General features: G+C 41.9%; 1 protein-coding gene across 1 annotated transcript in view; it reads right to left on the minus strand.

Annotated features, from left to right (window-relative positions):
* The window catches only part of LOC126236083 (ATP-binding cassette sub-family C member 4-like), a 251,908-nt gene that overhangs the window by 154,320 nt on the left and 80,297 nt on the right, over positions 1-17,291 (minus strand). The window contains exon 5 of the mRNA XM_049945146.1: positions 6,538-6,763. Within this exon, the coding sequence (XP_049801103.1) occupies positions 6,538-6,763 (226 nt within the window). The remainder of the gene's footprint in view (positions 1-6,537; positions 6,764-17,291) is intronic.

Here is a 17,291-nt window from a genome sequence, read left to right on the forward strand (position 1 = left end):
AGTCATGTATAATTTTTCTAAGGGGTCGTTTCACTGTTAAGCGAGGGTTCGAAAATATACGAACGTGACAGCTCGTCTCTTGAACATGATATACGTAAACGACTTCTAGCAACTCTTGAACAAATGAAAATACAGTATGATACTGGACGATGAGAGATTACAGTTTTATGAGATACCTGATGCTTAAGATATTTTATTCGATGAATTACACGAACTGGAATTTTCTAATTGATTATCTTTTAATGAGTGGAACAATAACTCGTGAACACTGCGCAAGCCTTATGGACTAACCAGATGAAAAATTTTACATGAGCAGATGGCTTCTTTATACAAAACTTAGTAAGAATCTCTCATTATGGGAATACACCTGCACAAATATTCTTCGGCAATTGGGAAACCGGTAGATTTGAATTACGAAGTGTTGGAATGCTTAACATATTTCCAGATTTGATACATTCTTATTTACATTTATTTATAAGAAAAAGAAACACATGGTTGAGGTGGTTCCGAGTCTAATGAAAATGTTCTGCTGCCCTTAGCTGTATGTGCTAGAGCTTCGAATATAGCAATTTAGGGATGGAATCTACGCAATGGATGGATCTTTGACAAAATGTTTTGCTGTGAAAGTCTAAAACTTCCGAAAGCGCACTGTGTATTGAAACAAGCTGGAAACCTAACCTTTCTCTCGTGGTGTAGAAAAATTGCAGGATGTTCTACTTCGGAGCTGCCGAAATATTCTGAACGAGGTATGAATTTTCTTTCATTTTTTACACCTCAATACATCTCGACAGTAACTATGATTCATTGATTTCTGGCTCACCACATTCATAATTAACGGCTTTTGTCTTCGGACGATCGCGCCGTACCATAAAGAAATAAGGTGAGCAGTAACAATGCATTTCATGAGGTTTGTAAGTTGGGGCTGGATGACACCTTGCAATGATATTTCGTCTGACAACCATTTCAGCCATCAGCATGTGAGATTGTTGGTGCATGCCGCTGGCTTTGTGCCGAAAATTTGTACGCTGCTGTGTGCACTTAGATCATCTCTGCATGACCGCACTCTGTCTTGTCTTGCTGCATCGGAAGCGCGCAGTCCCACGTGCAACGGTGATATTACATGTGTGTCCTCTGTCGAAATGGGAGCCTGCGAAGTTAAAATTCATTTTTCAAAATAATGAAGCTGTCGTCGGACGTGCCCTTAGAGGCAAAATTTTTAATTTATGAAGATATAAGAAAACTCACTGTTCCTCGTGTCTTATGAAGTTGAAAGCCGCCATCACGATTAACCAATCTTCTGCCGAACGTATTTTCACAGATTCCTTAGTAATCTAATCCTAGAAGGGACTCATCATTGCCAAGAGTTTCGTTCCAGAATAAGCCATAGTAGGTCCTCTGGAGATACAAAGCTTGGCTGTGATTAACTTATTGGGCTACGAAAGGCCAGTGTCGCAAACTTTTATTACGCACATTTCACTTTGCGTGTGGTCCGGCCAATGTAGGTTTTGCAATACTGACATAGTATCCTGTAGATTACAGCAACAAGCAAAACTAGATCATCCTTTGCCGAGCAGAGAAGAGCACATGTTTTTGTAGATGAACGTAAGATTAACTGCTCAGCCTAATTCAGATGAAATGTTGCTCACATGTGGGAAGAACTCCAAGGACTTTAACAGCAGCTCCTTTCCTTCATATTCTGAATGATCCCTGTAACTCCTCGTTTAAGCTGTTCTGAATTGATGTGAGGAATATACATAGCCTTTAAACACAGACTGTAGGTGTTCTAGCTCCTTTGCAAAGTTGTCTCTATCATACACATGTCCCCGGTGCACTATCTTAAGAAGGACACCCATTGTCTGTGAAAGGTGGTGACAGCTAGAGCTCTTTAAATGTAAGTTCGTATTTGTGGGCTTACGGTAAACAGAATGGCTTAGTGTTCCATCCACTTCCCAATTGACAGACATCTAGAAAAGGAAGACAACCATCTTTCTCCACTTCCATCGTAAACTGCATATTCTCGTGAATAGAACTGGTAGAACACCTACACTCTGGAGACAATGGACAAATTTCACATCAAATCAGAACAGCTTTAACAGGGAGTAAACGTGTTCATTCATAAGATAAAGGAGCTGTACGTCTACGGCGTTCCTCCCAGGTATGGAGAACGTTTCATCTAAATCAGAATACTTCCGCCCACCACAGTTTCCTCCAAGTCTCTGAAGTTTCTGCCATTCTTCTCCTTGAAGATCCCTAATGGTGTGTGTCATATGCTCGTAGCGCCTGTTGTCAAATACTTGCGACCACTATTCTCGTTATCTACATATCACAAACTTAACATGTGCTGCATAATTATAGATTTAACGAACTAGATTAGAACTTTTGTGTATAGTCCCCAATCGTGCCTGGCCATTAACAGGCAATCTAAGGTATTGTAGAAATAAACAGGTACAGAGGAATGTAAGTAGGTGCAGATAGTAGGAAAAACAAACCGTGATGTTCAGATACGGCATTGGCAGTGTCCTGCTTGATACAATCAGGTCGTTTAAATATCTACGCGTGACTATGCGCAGCGACATAAAATGGAACGAGCGTGTGAGGACTGGTAGGGAAGGCGAATGGTCGACTTCCATTTATTTGGAGAATTTAGGGAAACTGTGGTTCATCTGTATAGAAGACAGCTTGTAGGACGATAGTGCGACTTATTAGTGAGTACAGTCCGAGTCTGTGGGATCCGTACCAAGTCGGATGATTTACATATCGATGCAGTTCAGAGGCGGGTTGCTGGATTTGTTAGTGGTAGGTTCCAACAACATGTGATACGGAGATTCTTCGGAACTCCGACGAGAATCCCTTGGACAAATGCGACGATCTTTTCGAGGAACACTATTGAAAAACGCTGACTGTGGAACGGTTCTATTATTGAAAAACGCTGACTGTGGAACGGTTCTATTGCCGCCAGCAAATTTCGCGCAAGGACCGCGAACATAAGATACAAGAAATTAGGACTCATACGGATACAAATGGGCAGTCGTTTTTCCCTCGCTCTGTTTGTGAGTGGAACAGTAATGGAAATGACTAGTGGTGCAGAGTATCCTCTGCCACGCACCATACGGTTGCTTGCAGAGTATGGATATAGATATCTATATAACTACTACAGCAACAATAATAAAAGTAAGTCATACGTGAAGCATACTAGCGGCAAGACACAATCAGTGCCTTCTCTGGGCGACAGCGATGGATATACTATCGAAGACAGTGCTGCCAAAGCAGAGTTACTAAACACGGCCTTCCGAATGCCTTCACAAAAGACGACGAAGTAAATATTCCTCAATTCGAATAAAGAACAGCTGCCAACATAAGTAACGTAGGCGTAAATATCCTCTGAGTATTGAAGCAACTTAAATCACTTAATAAAACCAAGTCTTCTGGTCCAGATTATATACCAATTAGGTTCCTTTCGGAGTATGCTGATGCGTTAGCCCATACTTAACCATATACAACCGTTCGCTCGACGAAAGATCCGTACCCAAAGACTGGAAAGTTACACAGGTGACACCAATATCCAAGTTAGGTAGTAGGGGTAATCCATCATATTACAGGCACATATCATTAACGTTGATATGCAGCAGGATTTTGGAACATATGTGTTCGAACATTATGAATTACCTCTAAGAAAACTGCCTAATGACACACCGTCAACATCGATTTAGAAAACATCGTTCTTATGAAACAACTAGCTCTTTACTCGCATGAAGTTTTGAGTGCTATTGACAAGGGATTTCAAACTGATTACGTGTTGCTGGATTTCCGGAAAGCTTTCGACACCACCACACAAGCGGCTTGTAGTGAAATTGCGTGATTATGTAATATCTTCTCGTTGTTTCCTGTAAGAATGGTCACAGTTCGTAGTAATTGAACGAAAAGTCATCGAGTAAAACGGAAGTGATCTCTGGCGTTCCCCTAGGTAGTGTTATGGGCCCTTTGCTCATACTTATCTATATAAACTATCTGAGAGAGAATCTGAGCAGCTGTCTTACGATGTTTGCAGATGATGCTGTCGTTTATCGACTAGTAAAGTCATCAGAAAATCAAAACAAACTGCAAAACGATTTAGAAGAAATATCGAAATGGTGCGTTAAGTGGCAGTTGACCTTAAATAACGGAAAGAGTTAGGTCATCCACATGAGTGCTAAAAAAAAAGCGTTGAACTTCGGTTACACGATAAATCAGTCTAATCTAAAAGCCGGAAATTCAACTAAATACATAGGAATTACAATTACGAACCATTTAAATTGGAAGGAACACACAGAAAATGTTGTGGGGAAGGCTAACCAAAGACTGCGTTTCATTGGCAGGACACTTAGGAAATGTAACAGATCTACTAAGGAGACTGCCTACACTACGCTTGTCCGTCCTCTTTAAAGGCAGCATGTTTTGTATTATCGCGAAATGTGGGAGAGTGTGTCACAGACATGATACAGGATTTGGGCTGGAAATCATTAAAAGAAATGCGTTTTTCGTTGCGACAGAATCTTCTCACGAAATTCCAATCACCAACTTTCTCCTCCGAATGCGAAAATATTTTGTTGACACCGACCTAGATAGGGAGAAACGATCACCACCCTAAAATAAGGGAAATAAGAGCTTGTACGGAAAGATATAGGTGTTCATACTTTCCACTCGCTAAACTAGATTGAAGCAATAGTGAAATGTGAAGGTGGTTCGATGAACCCTCTGCCGGGCACTTAAATGTGATTTGCCAAGTATCGATGATGATGATGATGATGATGATAATAATAATAATAATAATAATAATAATAATAATAATAAAGGAGCGTGAATGAAGAAAATGAATTCAGCGTACAAACTATGAACATCTACAATTAGAAGAAAATTTCTATCAATGCAAAATTGAGACTTCACCAGACAGTGATCTGCTCTTGTAACGAATGAGTTCACGGAGGGTATAGGGACATCGAAGAGCTGAAGATGCTTAATTTAGAAGCTGTTCTTCGGACACATTCTTTGAATGGGCCAGGGGAGGTTAACACAGCAAATTACAGTTTCGGGTAGACAAGAGAACCAAAGTTCGCTGGGTCCAAGAGGTATAAATGGATCCGGAAGAAATGAGACGACAGGAATCGGAGATACACAACAGAGTTATTTTTTAAATGAAAAATTCAGGCGTTCACGGGTTTCCAGGACAACTAGACTCAGAACGGAAATACGGCCACAAGAGCGAAGGAGGTTGCAAAGTACGAGAATGAAAGAATACTGGACAGGGAGAAAGAGCAGAAGAAACCAAGCTGCCGCGAATTAACTTGGTTATCAGATGGCCAAAACGAAAATAATAATAAGAAATTAACACAACTAACTGAAATATCCATACCCAATACAACAAATATACAGGAGAAAACAGGAGAAAAATTGAAAAATACATTCAACTGGCTGAGGAAGTCAAGGACATGTGGCATCAGCATGAAGTTGACATACCAATTATGCTATCAACTACAGGAGTCATACCACACAATATCCACTAGTACATTACGCAATACAGCTACATCCAAACGTATATATACAACTACAGAAATCTGTAATTATTGATACATGTTCCATTACCCGAAAGTTCCTAAATGCAATTTACCGTATAGTATACAGTTAAAAGGAAGTCACGCTTGATCAGGACCGCGTCACTTTCCATTTTTAACCAGACATAACGTCTGAGAAAGGAAAGAAATAATGAAATAATAATAATAATAATAATAATAATAATAATAATAATAATAATAATAATAAAACAACGCCACATAACAAACCTGACATCATACTCACCAATAAAAAGAAGAAATTAACACAATTAATCGAAATATCCATACCCAATACAACAAATATACAAAAGAAAACAGGAGAAAAAATTGAAAAATACATCCAACTGGCTGAGGAAGTCAAAGACATGTGGCATCAGGATAAAGTTGACATCATACCAATTATACTATCAACTACAGGAGTCATACCACACAATATCCACCAATACATCAATGCAATACAGCTACATCCAAACATATATATACAATTACAGAAATCCGTAATTATTGATACATGTTCAATTACCCGAAAGTTCCTAAATGCAATATAACATGTACCGTACAGCAAAAAGGAAGTGACGCTTGATAAAGGTCCGCATCACTCCATTCTTAACCAGACTTCTAAAAAGTCTGAGAAAGTAAAGAAATAATAATAATTCCTTTTCTAATGACTGAACATATTTGATTACACCCTGAGACAAGCTGAAGACACTACTTAGCTCAGTGAACATTTTCTTTCATTAGTTTTCTTGTTTGACGTTGATGAATTTTCAGTTTCGCATCTACAGCCTCTATTTCTTATTATCCTCAGAAGGTGTAAAATTTATTCTCACGAACTAGTAAAACGCATACAATGTGCATTTTGTAAATCAAAGATAGTTCTTGTGGGAACAGTCCGTTAAAGGTAATGAATATAACAGTATTAGTAGAGACGCAACAGTTTCTGACTTACGCTGCGACGGTAAGGTGATGAGGAACACTGAGGCCACACCTACGAAGGAGGACCAGCCGACGAAGCTGTGCAGCCAGTACATGACGATGGGTATCTGCAGGAAAGGCACCCACAGAAAGTGCGCCCACATGATGACACGGTCGAACCTACTCAGGTCATTCGTCATGAGGTTGACGATGTAGCCAGTTGCCGTGTTGTCCATAGTCTGCCTGCTAAGACGCAGCACCTGTCACGGAAAAGAAAAAATCTCAATAACCGACAGTATTTCTCCCTGAAAAATCAAAAACGTAGAGCACATCAACTTTTGTATGCCACAGCAGCGCAAGAGGTTGGAATGTCAAACGTTTGGTTCTGAAACTGTTGCGTGAGAAAATTCACAAAATTGATTTGGCAAATTGTCGCGAAGCTACTCATGGTTCTTGCACCATGACGACCCCCCCCCCTCCCCCACCCACACAGTTATGTCAAGTTGTGCCACAAATTCCTCTTCTCCCCAATTCTGTTCAGTACCTCGTCATTAGTTAGTTCGCCAAAATATGGTAGTTCCTTCTGCAGGCATTCTACTCTCCAAGTCCTCATTCCACAAAACTTTCTAGTTGCCAAAATTATAGTCAGTGCTACGAGGACCTCGTTTCGACACCACTGTTGCCGTTAAGGACAATTCTTCAAGAGCAGTAAAGAAAATTCCTGAAGAAGCTTTGCAGAAATGTATGACGAAGTGGGAGAACCGCCGGGAGAAGTATATGAACAGAAGGCAACAAGAACTACTGATCTTTAAGTTGGATGGAAATGTTACTAACAGCGCCGCAAATGCCTGAACGTTACTAAATTTGTTTTGTTGCTGCACATTCAGCTGGATTGAAGAGACTCCGCATTCATAGACGGCTAAGCTGTGGATGGGTATGTTGTGGGGCCGACTTTGGGTATATACAAATGCTAGAGGCAATAGCGAGGATCTTTCCACAGTGGATTACCTCTCTACGTCTACAGTACTCAACAAATGCTCTTGTATCAGATGTGACTAAGTTGTCGAAAGAGCAGAAACGAAATACACACCGGAGGAGTTCTAATAGGAGACTGATCTGTCAGTAACATCTACAAACTTACGAAATATTGTACTTTGTGATATAGTGGAATTTCATTACTCGTGAAAATGAGGTACATATAATTCTAAAAAAACTGAACTCCGAAAACCATGACACTTCCATCTCTAGAGCAAAAATAATTCAAATACCCAATGATCTTAATTTTTTAAAATAATAAAGCATCATGAAATATTTAAAGAATCTCTTAATACTTCAGACGTTAGACAATGGTTACTAAAACTGCCAATCATTTGTGATTGACGCCGTTTATAAAATCCGAGAACTGATTTGGGAGGCAGTTCGTAAATACCTTGTAATTAGTGACGGCTCTTTCGCAGCACTTTGTACCAATTTAAAATTACCATGGAAATAATCGTACCGAACTTCTAATTAATAACTACTGAACAACTTACAGCTACTGTAATAATATCTTTCCTTTCAATTTTGCGTCACAAGAATCGGTAAATTAAGATAAGCATTTGGAGCATGAGCAGGAATAGTGGGAACATCAATAAGAATACTTATTCGTGCTGAACTGGGATCAGTTGCGTGTCGAACCACTGTCGTGACTGCGAGATACCACGGTAGGGAAGATGACATTTCAGAACTACTGCCAAGTAATTTTCAGGCAAAAATTACTAGAACACTGTACACGCCATCCGTATCAGCGTTCTTGGCAAGACTCTGCCGCTGGTAATTTTCAAACCATTGTTTGATTACCGCAGGGTGTGCAACTAAACGTTAATCCACGAAGAAGACAGGTTGAACACCGATCCGTTTACGGCTGTAGTTAGAATTAATGTCGCCATAAGCTTCTCTAGCTGGACGATAGCAGACCAAACATTTCGACAAAGCGAGTAAGACCACAAGCGTCAAAAATATTTTAAGCGAATTGCATTGGGAAAAAATTAATAGCACATAGCTACATTGGAGATCCCTTTCTGTATACACGTAGAACAAAATTGCCTTCTCCACAAAGTGCAGATCTGACCCCCCCAGAAAGAAGACTTCGCACAAAACTCAACTCATCGCTCTTCATATATGATTACCCGAGATGTACGGACAGTGGTAACAAGATGGTTTTAAAGTTGCTGGAATGATTTATTAATGTGAAGAATTGTGAAGTTTCACCACGGTTTGGAAGCCATGTTGAACTGTGGGTTCCGTCACTAGGTAAACTAGTTCGAAGGTCTGAAGAAGGTAACATGATACAACCACATATAGGATCATGCATAATGGGACACTGTGGTAATACGAATCTTCCGGTAGATCGTGATTTATTTAGACTTTCTCAAAGCTATGGATTCGGTGCCATGCCGAGACATGCTAAATAAAATACATCCGTGTGGGATATCCAGCAAGTGTCTCACTGGACGGAAACTATTTGTCTGGCAGAACGTATCACTTTATCCTGTATGGAAAGGCATCCTTAGAGAGATTCCCCACATGACCCCGAGCCGAGCCCGTGAAGTGTTACAAGTTCATAACTATTCGCGTCGTACACTCACCTACAGCACGAAATCTGATACTTCATCAGTTCAACGACACAGCAAAATAATCACCTCCGCGCATACTACCAATCGACAGGGATGTAGATTCGATATTTTTAACTTATTACGAAATAATACGCGGTTGCCAAATTACAGATAGGTGGTTATTGTTATTGTTGTTGTTGTTGTCGTCTTCAGTCCTGAGACTGGTTTGATGCAGCTCTCCATGCGACTATCCTGTGCAAGCCCCTTCATCTCCCAGTACCTACTGCAACCTACATCCTTCTGAATCTGCTTAGTGTATTCATCTCTTTGTCTCCCTCTACGATTTTTACCCTCCACACTGCCCTCCAATAAAGCTGCATGCCCTCGGGAAAAATTATGGCTTTAGCTTATTAGTATATTAATGACTTAGAGAACTGAATTAATTGCAAACTCACCATTTGTGCAGCCAAGGGCTTATTTACGAGGAGCGTGAACAGAAGTTTAATAACACCTAGTGAGATACGCACAAAATATAAACCCAGGTAAAAATTTTCTGCTTGCTATCAATGCACAGAAACGCAACGTCTGGGCAATGACAAAATGTAGTAATCTTTAAGTACATAATCAGTCGCAACTACAGCAAGTCTTGGCATACTACCACCTGGCAGTAACAATACGTGAGCATGTTAATTGGAATGCTCTCATGGTGTAATTTTTTAATGTTTGATACACACGGATTAGCAGCTTGCTGGAAAACGGTGGTTTGACTGTAAGAGGAACTTCTCACTTCTTACGACCTATTCTGCAGTTCTGTAAATGCCGGACACCGTCAGCTCAAATTACTAGGGCCATCGAATCTTTAGAAATAGCGTCAGAAAAATTGATCACGTGCTGGCTTATCTAATGGAATAGTGCCAGATATACTCTAGTTTCTGGCGTAGGAAGCACAGGTGATATTTCTCGGGAATATCTACTTCTTTAGTTCCAAAATGCATTTTCTCTTTTGGCGCAATCTACACGCATGCAATGGTTCCGTAAAGAATACTACGAAAAAATTATACTAGCAAGCGCTCGCATAAATTCACACAATAATTTGCTGAGCTCCATTGGTGAATGAAGCCCTAGTTAAATTATCCCTCAGTCAAGAACTGATTCGTACAGGTTTTCATGTAGACATAGGCATCATGAAGATGCGTTACATGAGCGACAAAAACACGTCCGTGTGTTAAGCGCGTAAGCACTACTCTGGCATGAACATACGTGATAATGCCGGCGCTTAGCTTGAGCCTGATACAATGCCCCTACTGACGGGACTTTGAAGTCGTTTAGGCAGCGGGTATTGTGAGGATTGGCCCTGATCCTATGCATAGTACTTGTGCAATAACAGTGAACTATTTGAAATGGTGTACTTAAAGCATTTTAGATAATTATTCATTCATTCAGTTCATCCTTTTAACAGACGTTTTGTTCCGATGCGCACACAGATATGAAGCAAAGCACAATATGATGTATGAAATATACTGTCTTAAAACTAAGAACGTATTTCTCTAATAACTTTCTCTTTTTTATAACAGATTTACTCGCACTGACCCGAAAGAACTACATTATTTGCCTGTTTCATGAGACATATATTTAACGATTCTGAAGAAATCTGTCGACCGTTATCCTTGCGGCGGATTCTGGTAAGTACACACCTGTCTACAAAAAAATTCAAGATGATTGGTGGTCAAAGAACTCTCCCCTGACCGTGCAGATACACAAGACGGGGATGATGCCGAAATACATTCTTTAGTGGCACGACTTCGCCGGCAAGAACAAAATTTCTACCCAGGTCCGCGAAAAGCATCCAAAAGTAGAGAGAGCATTTCAGGACTATGGTTTCTGATAAACAGAGGGCATAACTTTCATGAAAGCCAGAATAACAGCCGAATAGACTATATTGCTATTTAGACCGTCAACTGGTGGGGTTTATTTCCCTCTTAGTGGTACGAAAAACATAATTCTCACCGCTAGTCAGACGTCAGTCTACTTTGAGGTATTTTCAGTACATCTTTTCTCATAATATAAAATTGTATGTGATGGAAAAACCGTTAACAGGACCTTTTCAACTGGATTACTTTGTAAGAATCACGCATGGCGTAAATTACTTCTCCCCTACCGTAGGAAATAATTCCCTGATCAACAGTCTGCAGCATTCTCTAGCATGACCTACACCACCGAACGTTCCAGCTATTAGACAAATGTAAAAAGTAAAAACAAAAAGTGATCAGCCGAAATATCCCATCTTATGTAAAGATAAGCTTGTAATCCATGTGGGTAAAAATACAGCCCGTGGAAAACAAGGCTTTGCTTCAGGTTATATATAGGAGATTTCGTTCACAATGAGCGGAGGTGGCGTGGAGTCGTGGAGGCTAGTAAGTGATCGATATTAATAGCAATAGTCTACGAAACTTCCTGGCACATTAAAAGTGTATGCCGGACCGAGACTCGAACTCGGGACCTTCGTCTTCCGCGAGCAAGTGCTCTACCAACAGAGGCGTGCTTGGGTAACTCAGCTAGTCTCGGTCCGACACACAGTTTTAATCGGTGTACACTCAGCTGAAGACTGAAAATTTCATTCTGGAGAAATGTCTAGCTAACTGTACCTGACTATTCTTACCACGATAGTAGGCCTATATACATACGTATGATCAAGATCCTGGGTGTGTATCGACCTAAAATCGGCCGGACGTTACTGGTGGCGATGACAGCACAACCGAAATCCTTGACTTTGCATGGAAAGCTTTTATTCGCTTTTGGACATATTGGTGGTCTGAAGATCTGAAGAGCCAAAGAAACTGGTATAGGCATGCGTATTCAAATACAGAGATATGTAAACAGGTAGAAGACGGCGCTGCGGTCGGCAACGCCTATGTAATAAGTGCCTGGCGCAGTTATTAGAGCCGTTACTGCTACTACAATGGCAGGTTATCAAGATGTAAGTGAGTTTGAACGTGCTGTTATAGTCGACGAACGAGCGATGGGACACAGCATCTCCGACGTAGCGATGAAGTGGGGAGTGTACCGTGAATGTCAGGAAGTGCAACCCATCAGCAAATTGCTGTTGCCTGGTCGGACGAGTCTCGTTTCAAATTGTATCGAGCGGTTGGACGTGTACGGATATGGTGACAACCTCATGAATCCATGGACCCCGCATGTCAGCAGGGGACTGTTCAAGCTGGTGGAGGCTCTGTAATGGTGTGGGGCGTGTGCAGTTGGAGTGATATGGAGATACGACTGACAGGTGGCACGTACGTAAGCACCCTGTCTGTTCACCTGCATCCATTGACGTCCATTGTGCATTCCGACAAACTTTGAAAATTCCAGCAGGACAATGGGCCCACACGTCCAAAATTGCTACAGAGTGGCTCCAGGAACACTCTTCCCAGTTTAAACAATTCCGCTGGTCACCAGACTTAGTCGAGTCCACGCCACGTCGTGTTGCGGCACTTTTGTGTGCTCTCGGGAACTCTACACGATATTGGGCAGGTGTACCAGTTTCTTTGGCTCGTCAGTGTATATATCAGTTCTACAATTCCGTCAGACTCCATCATGAAAGTGAGAAATTAACAGACAAGCAGACATATTTCAAGAAATAGAAGTTGCTGTGTTGTACATTCTGCTCTTATCTGTTAATCTTCATCTCCAATTCTGTAAGGAATCGAACTTCCACATGTAAACGTCGCATCTCGCGATCTGTGTGTCCTACAATAATATAATTTTGCACGTACATTCAGTGGTATACGTGGATACTATATGAAAAATGTGTTGGAAACAGAGTTAATCGGCTGGTCCCGGCGGAGGTTACAGTCCTCGTGTGTGTGTGTGTGTGTGTGTGTGTGTGTGTGTGTGTGTGTGTGTGTGTGTGTCAGTCATTAGGATAATTTAGGTTAAGTGGTGTGTAAGCTTAGGGACTGATGAGCTTAGCAGTTAAGTCCCATAAGATTTCACACACATTTGAACAGAGTTAGTAGTAAAGAAGAATAAACAAATTCATGCCTGATGCTGCAGTTTTCCTACATGAACAGCGAAAATTTAAGCAATAAACTGTTTTTCCTTTCATAGTTTTATGGACGGGATCAGCGAGAAAAAGTGAAACCACGCGTAAAATTTGTTGGAAGTCGCAAAGTGGTCTCTTTTTGAAATACTGAATGAATATAGTCCGGCCAATTTGCACATCGTGAATTACACTGCCTCAAGACATAATCCACAAAGTTTGCAACTATTTCTTATTGTATTTAACATTAAAAATAAGATTATAGTTCTTAATGAATGGTTTAGGACAACATTTCAAATTTTTGCCACCCTTGGAAGCTATTACATAGGCAACCTGCAACTGGGATCGTGCACCAGATTACCCTTTGGCACTCATAATACAGATCCTTCATCAAACTGCAAATGAGGACTTCCAATGAAGTAAAAAGTTATCCATTTCATAGCGTGGTGATCCAGCCACCAGAATGTAGACTGAGGATACGAAAAGTCTTTGTTGTAACGTTGAAATTACGGTTTATTTATTCATTAATGAAGAATGTTTCGACTAATTTAAGGCATCTTCAAACTGGCAGACACTGTTGATAAGTTATGGATATCGATGCTAGAACATCCCAAAAATATCTAAAATGGCCTCGTTATGTGCAAGAAAAATAGAGGCAAATACGTGATCCCGTCATGTATTAAAAGTATAACATCCGATAACGTTGCCGGGACGTGTAAAGTGGACCACAGAATGCAAGGCGAGATCAGGCCTCTACAATCTGTCAAATAGTGAAGATGCCGGAGGCGTCGTTCTACATCCTGCAACCACAAACACAGTACTGGGTCACAGAAATGCATTCTTTAGGCCTCAACACGTAGAACGACGTTCCACATGTTTACCACTTGGCAGATTCTGCCCTGCATTCAGGTGACTACATGATTCAGGCAAGGTTATCGAATGTTATGCTTTTAATACGTGACAGGAGCACATACTTTCCTCTAATATTTTCTTGCACATGACGAGGGTAATTTATTTTTGAGGATGTTTTATCATCGATATCCATAACTAACTTATCGACATTGTAAATCAACCTGAAGATGCAATGAATTACGCCGAACGCGTGTTAATGAGGAAATGGATTTCAACATCGTAACCAGGGTTGTTTTCTTCTCCTCTCGAACAAGTGATTTAAACACAACGCTATGGAACAATTAATGGCAAAGATCTGAATGATGTGATCATGTCTTATAACACGGTATCACTGCATTCTGTCCAACCTCCGCAGGTAGAATGCATTTGATGATCACTCGCACTGGTGGTAATGCTGAGACCGATGGGACAAACAGGCGGTTTCTGAGGTATGTGGCGGCGGAATTCACTAAGTGAACAGCTGGCCAAATAAGAAATCCAGAGCGTAGTAAAGTCGGCGTAAGCTTACGCGAACAGTCCAGGGAGCAATCTGAATCAAAAACAATGTCGGCAAGGCCAAACGTATTACTAACCGATGGCGCATATATGCACTGAGATGACGAAAGTTCTGGGCTAGCGACATGCACATATACGAATGGCGGTAGTATTGCGTACACAAGGTATAAAAGGGCAGTGAATTGGCGGAGCTGTCATTTGTACTCAGGCGGTTCGTATGAGGTTTCCGACGTAGTTATGGTCGCCCGACGGGAATTAACAGACTTTGAACGAGGAATGACAATTGGAGCTAGACGCGTGAGAAATTCCCATTTCGAAAATCGTTAGGGAATTCAATATTCCGAGATGCACAGTGTAAAGAGCGTGCCGGGAATACCAAATTTCGGGCATTACCTGTCACGAAGGACAACGCAGTGGTCGATGGCTTTCTCTTAACGACCGAGAGCAGCGGCGTTTGGGTAGAGTTGTCAGTGCTAACAGAGAAGCAACACTGCGTGATATAACCGCAAAAATCAATGTGGGACGTACGACGAACGTATCCGTTAGGACAGTGTGGTGTAATTAGGCGTTAAAGTTCTATGGCAGCATACGACCATCACGAGAGCTTTCTCTAACAAGAGATCACCTGCAGCGCCACTCCTGCGCTCGTGACCATATCGGTTGGACCTCAGATGACTGGAAAACCGTGGCCTGGACAGATGAGTCCCGATTTCAGCTGGTAAGAGCTGATGGTAAGGACCGATGGACCCAGGTTGTCAACAAGGCACTGTGCATGCTGCTGGTGTTTCCATAATGGTGTGGACTGTGTTTACATGGAATGGACTGGGCCTTGTGGTCCAACTGAACAGATCATTGATTGGAAATGGTTGTGGTGGGGTTCGGCTACTTTGAGACCCTTTGCACCCATTCATTGACTTCATTTTTATGGATAACAATGCGCCATGTCACTGGGCCACAATTATTCGCGTGGTTTGAAGAACATTCTGGACAATTCGTGCGAATGATTTAGTCACCCAGATCGCCCAAAATGAATCCCATCAAACATTCATGGGACATAATCGAGAGTTCAGCTCGTGCACAAAATGCTGCGCTGACAATATTTTCGCAATTATGGGTGGCTATAGAGGTAGTGTGGCTCAATATTTCTACAGAGGACTTCTAACGACGTTGGGTTCCTGCGCTACGCCCGGCGAATGTAAGTCCGACACGATTTTAGGCGGTATACCATGACTTGTCACCTCAGTGCAAGCAGTCAGCAAGACTGACTGCAAGGGCATGGCCTCGGTGAATACCGACACAGTCGCGCCACTGAACGGCACCAGGTGACACGCTTGCCGCTGTGGCGGCGGCCAACCCACGATCAAGCCGCGGCCGGAGTGTGTGGCCTGAGTATGTTGAACTGTCTTCAGTATCGACACTTGAGGTGAACGGGGTATCTGAATCACTGCTGGACACTCATACCGAATTGGTGATGCACCCAAACTTATGTAGCCTGCCACTTGTTATTCTTGTCAAGCGGGGATCACGTTCCATTCCGCTGTGTTATTTGCACCTCGATGTCTAATAAGGAACGAACGCGTAGTTAGCGGACGAAAATGTGGGAACACCACGAACACATCACTATGTCTAATGCGGCGTAGGAAAACCGTTGGCATTCAGAACAGCAGTCAGTCATCTCAGTATGGATTAATAAAGGTCCTATGTGATTTTCGAGTGTTCTATCATTCTTCCCGCAAAATCGTGTCAAGTTTAGGTAATGATGATGGAGATGGACAACGATCACGCACCCTCCTCTCCCAGGTAGGCCACAAACGATCAAAATGAGGTCTTGTGACCGGGAAGCCGGGGGAGATGCGGCAATTCATCCTCGTGTTCAACAAACCAGCCCTGGACGGTGCAAGCTTTGTGAACAGGGATCCCGTGGTCCTTAAACACAGCGTTAAGACTGGGGGACAAACATAGTACCATGGGATGGATCTCATCAGCCAAAATCGTCACGTGACACTTGGTAGTAATGCAATCTTGCAGGGTAACCACGGGGCCCATAGAATACGACGATATTGTTGGCCAAATCAACACCGAACCCAAGCCATTTTTCACTCATGGGACGTTAACTCTGCCAGAAATTGTAAACGGTGTGAGACAAGAACTATCCTCCCAAATTGCTTTTTTCCATTGCTCTATAGTCCAGGTTTTATGACTTCGGCACCTCTTTTTTCTGTCACTCATCACTGACGAGTCTCTTGGAATTCCAGCTCCCCTTGCAATTCCCTGCTTATCGAACTCTCTTCATGTTTCGCGAGATTGACAGTTCTGTAGTGACTTTTGAAGCTGTTGACCTCTTATTTTTCGTCACAACTGTCTTCAATGACCGTCCGTCGCAATCGCTCAACACACACACTTCGATCCGCGTTGTGACTTAGCGGATAATGCTTTTCTGCTTCTCTGTATACGGTATAAATCTTCGATACGGTGAATCGAGGAACACCAAACACTTCGGCTACCTTGGTTACGGAAGCAGCCACCATACGAGTACCGCCTATTAGCCCGCTACGACATAATGCACTCACACCTACACAGAATACTGTTCTGACCACGACTGGAACGCGCAATGTATGGAGGACATTACACAGGTGCCGTGGGTGGCTAAGGCTGCAGGCTTGGCTGACGTAAGTGTGTATGTTGAAGCACTTATTTTACGCGGTGTTCCATATTTTTTTCAAACCCCTATACGACAACACGGCAACTACT

Source organism: Schistocerca nitens, chromosome 2 (assembly GCF_023898315.1).
Source record: "Schistocerca nitens isolate TAMUIC-IGC-003100 chromosome 2, iqSchNite1.1, whole genome shotgun sequence".
NCBI classification, from domain to species: Eukaryota; Metazoa; Arthropoda; class Insecta; order Orthoptera; family Acrididae; genus Schistocerca; species Schistocerca nitens.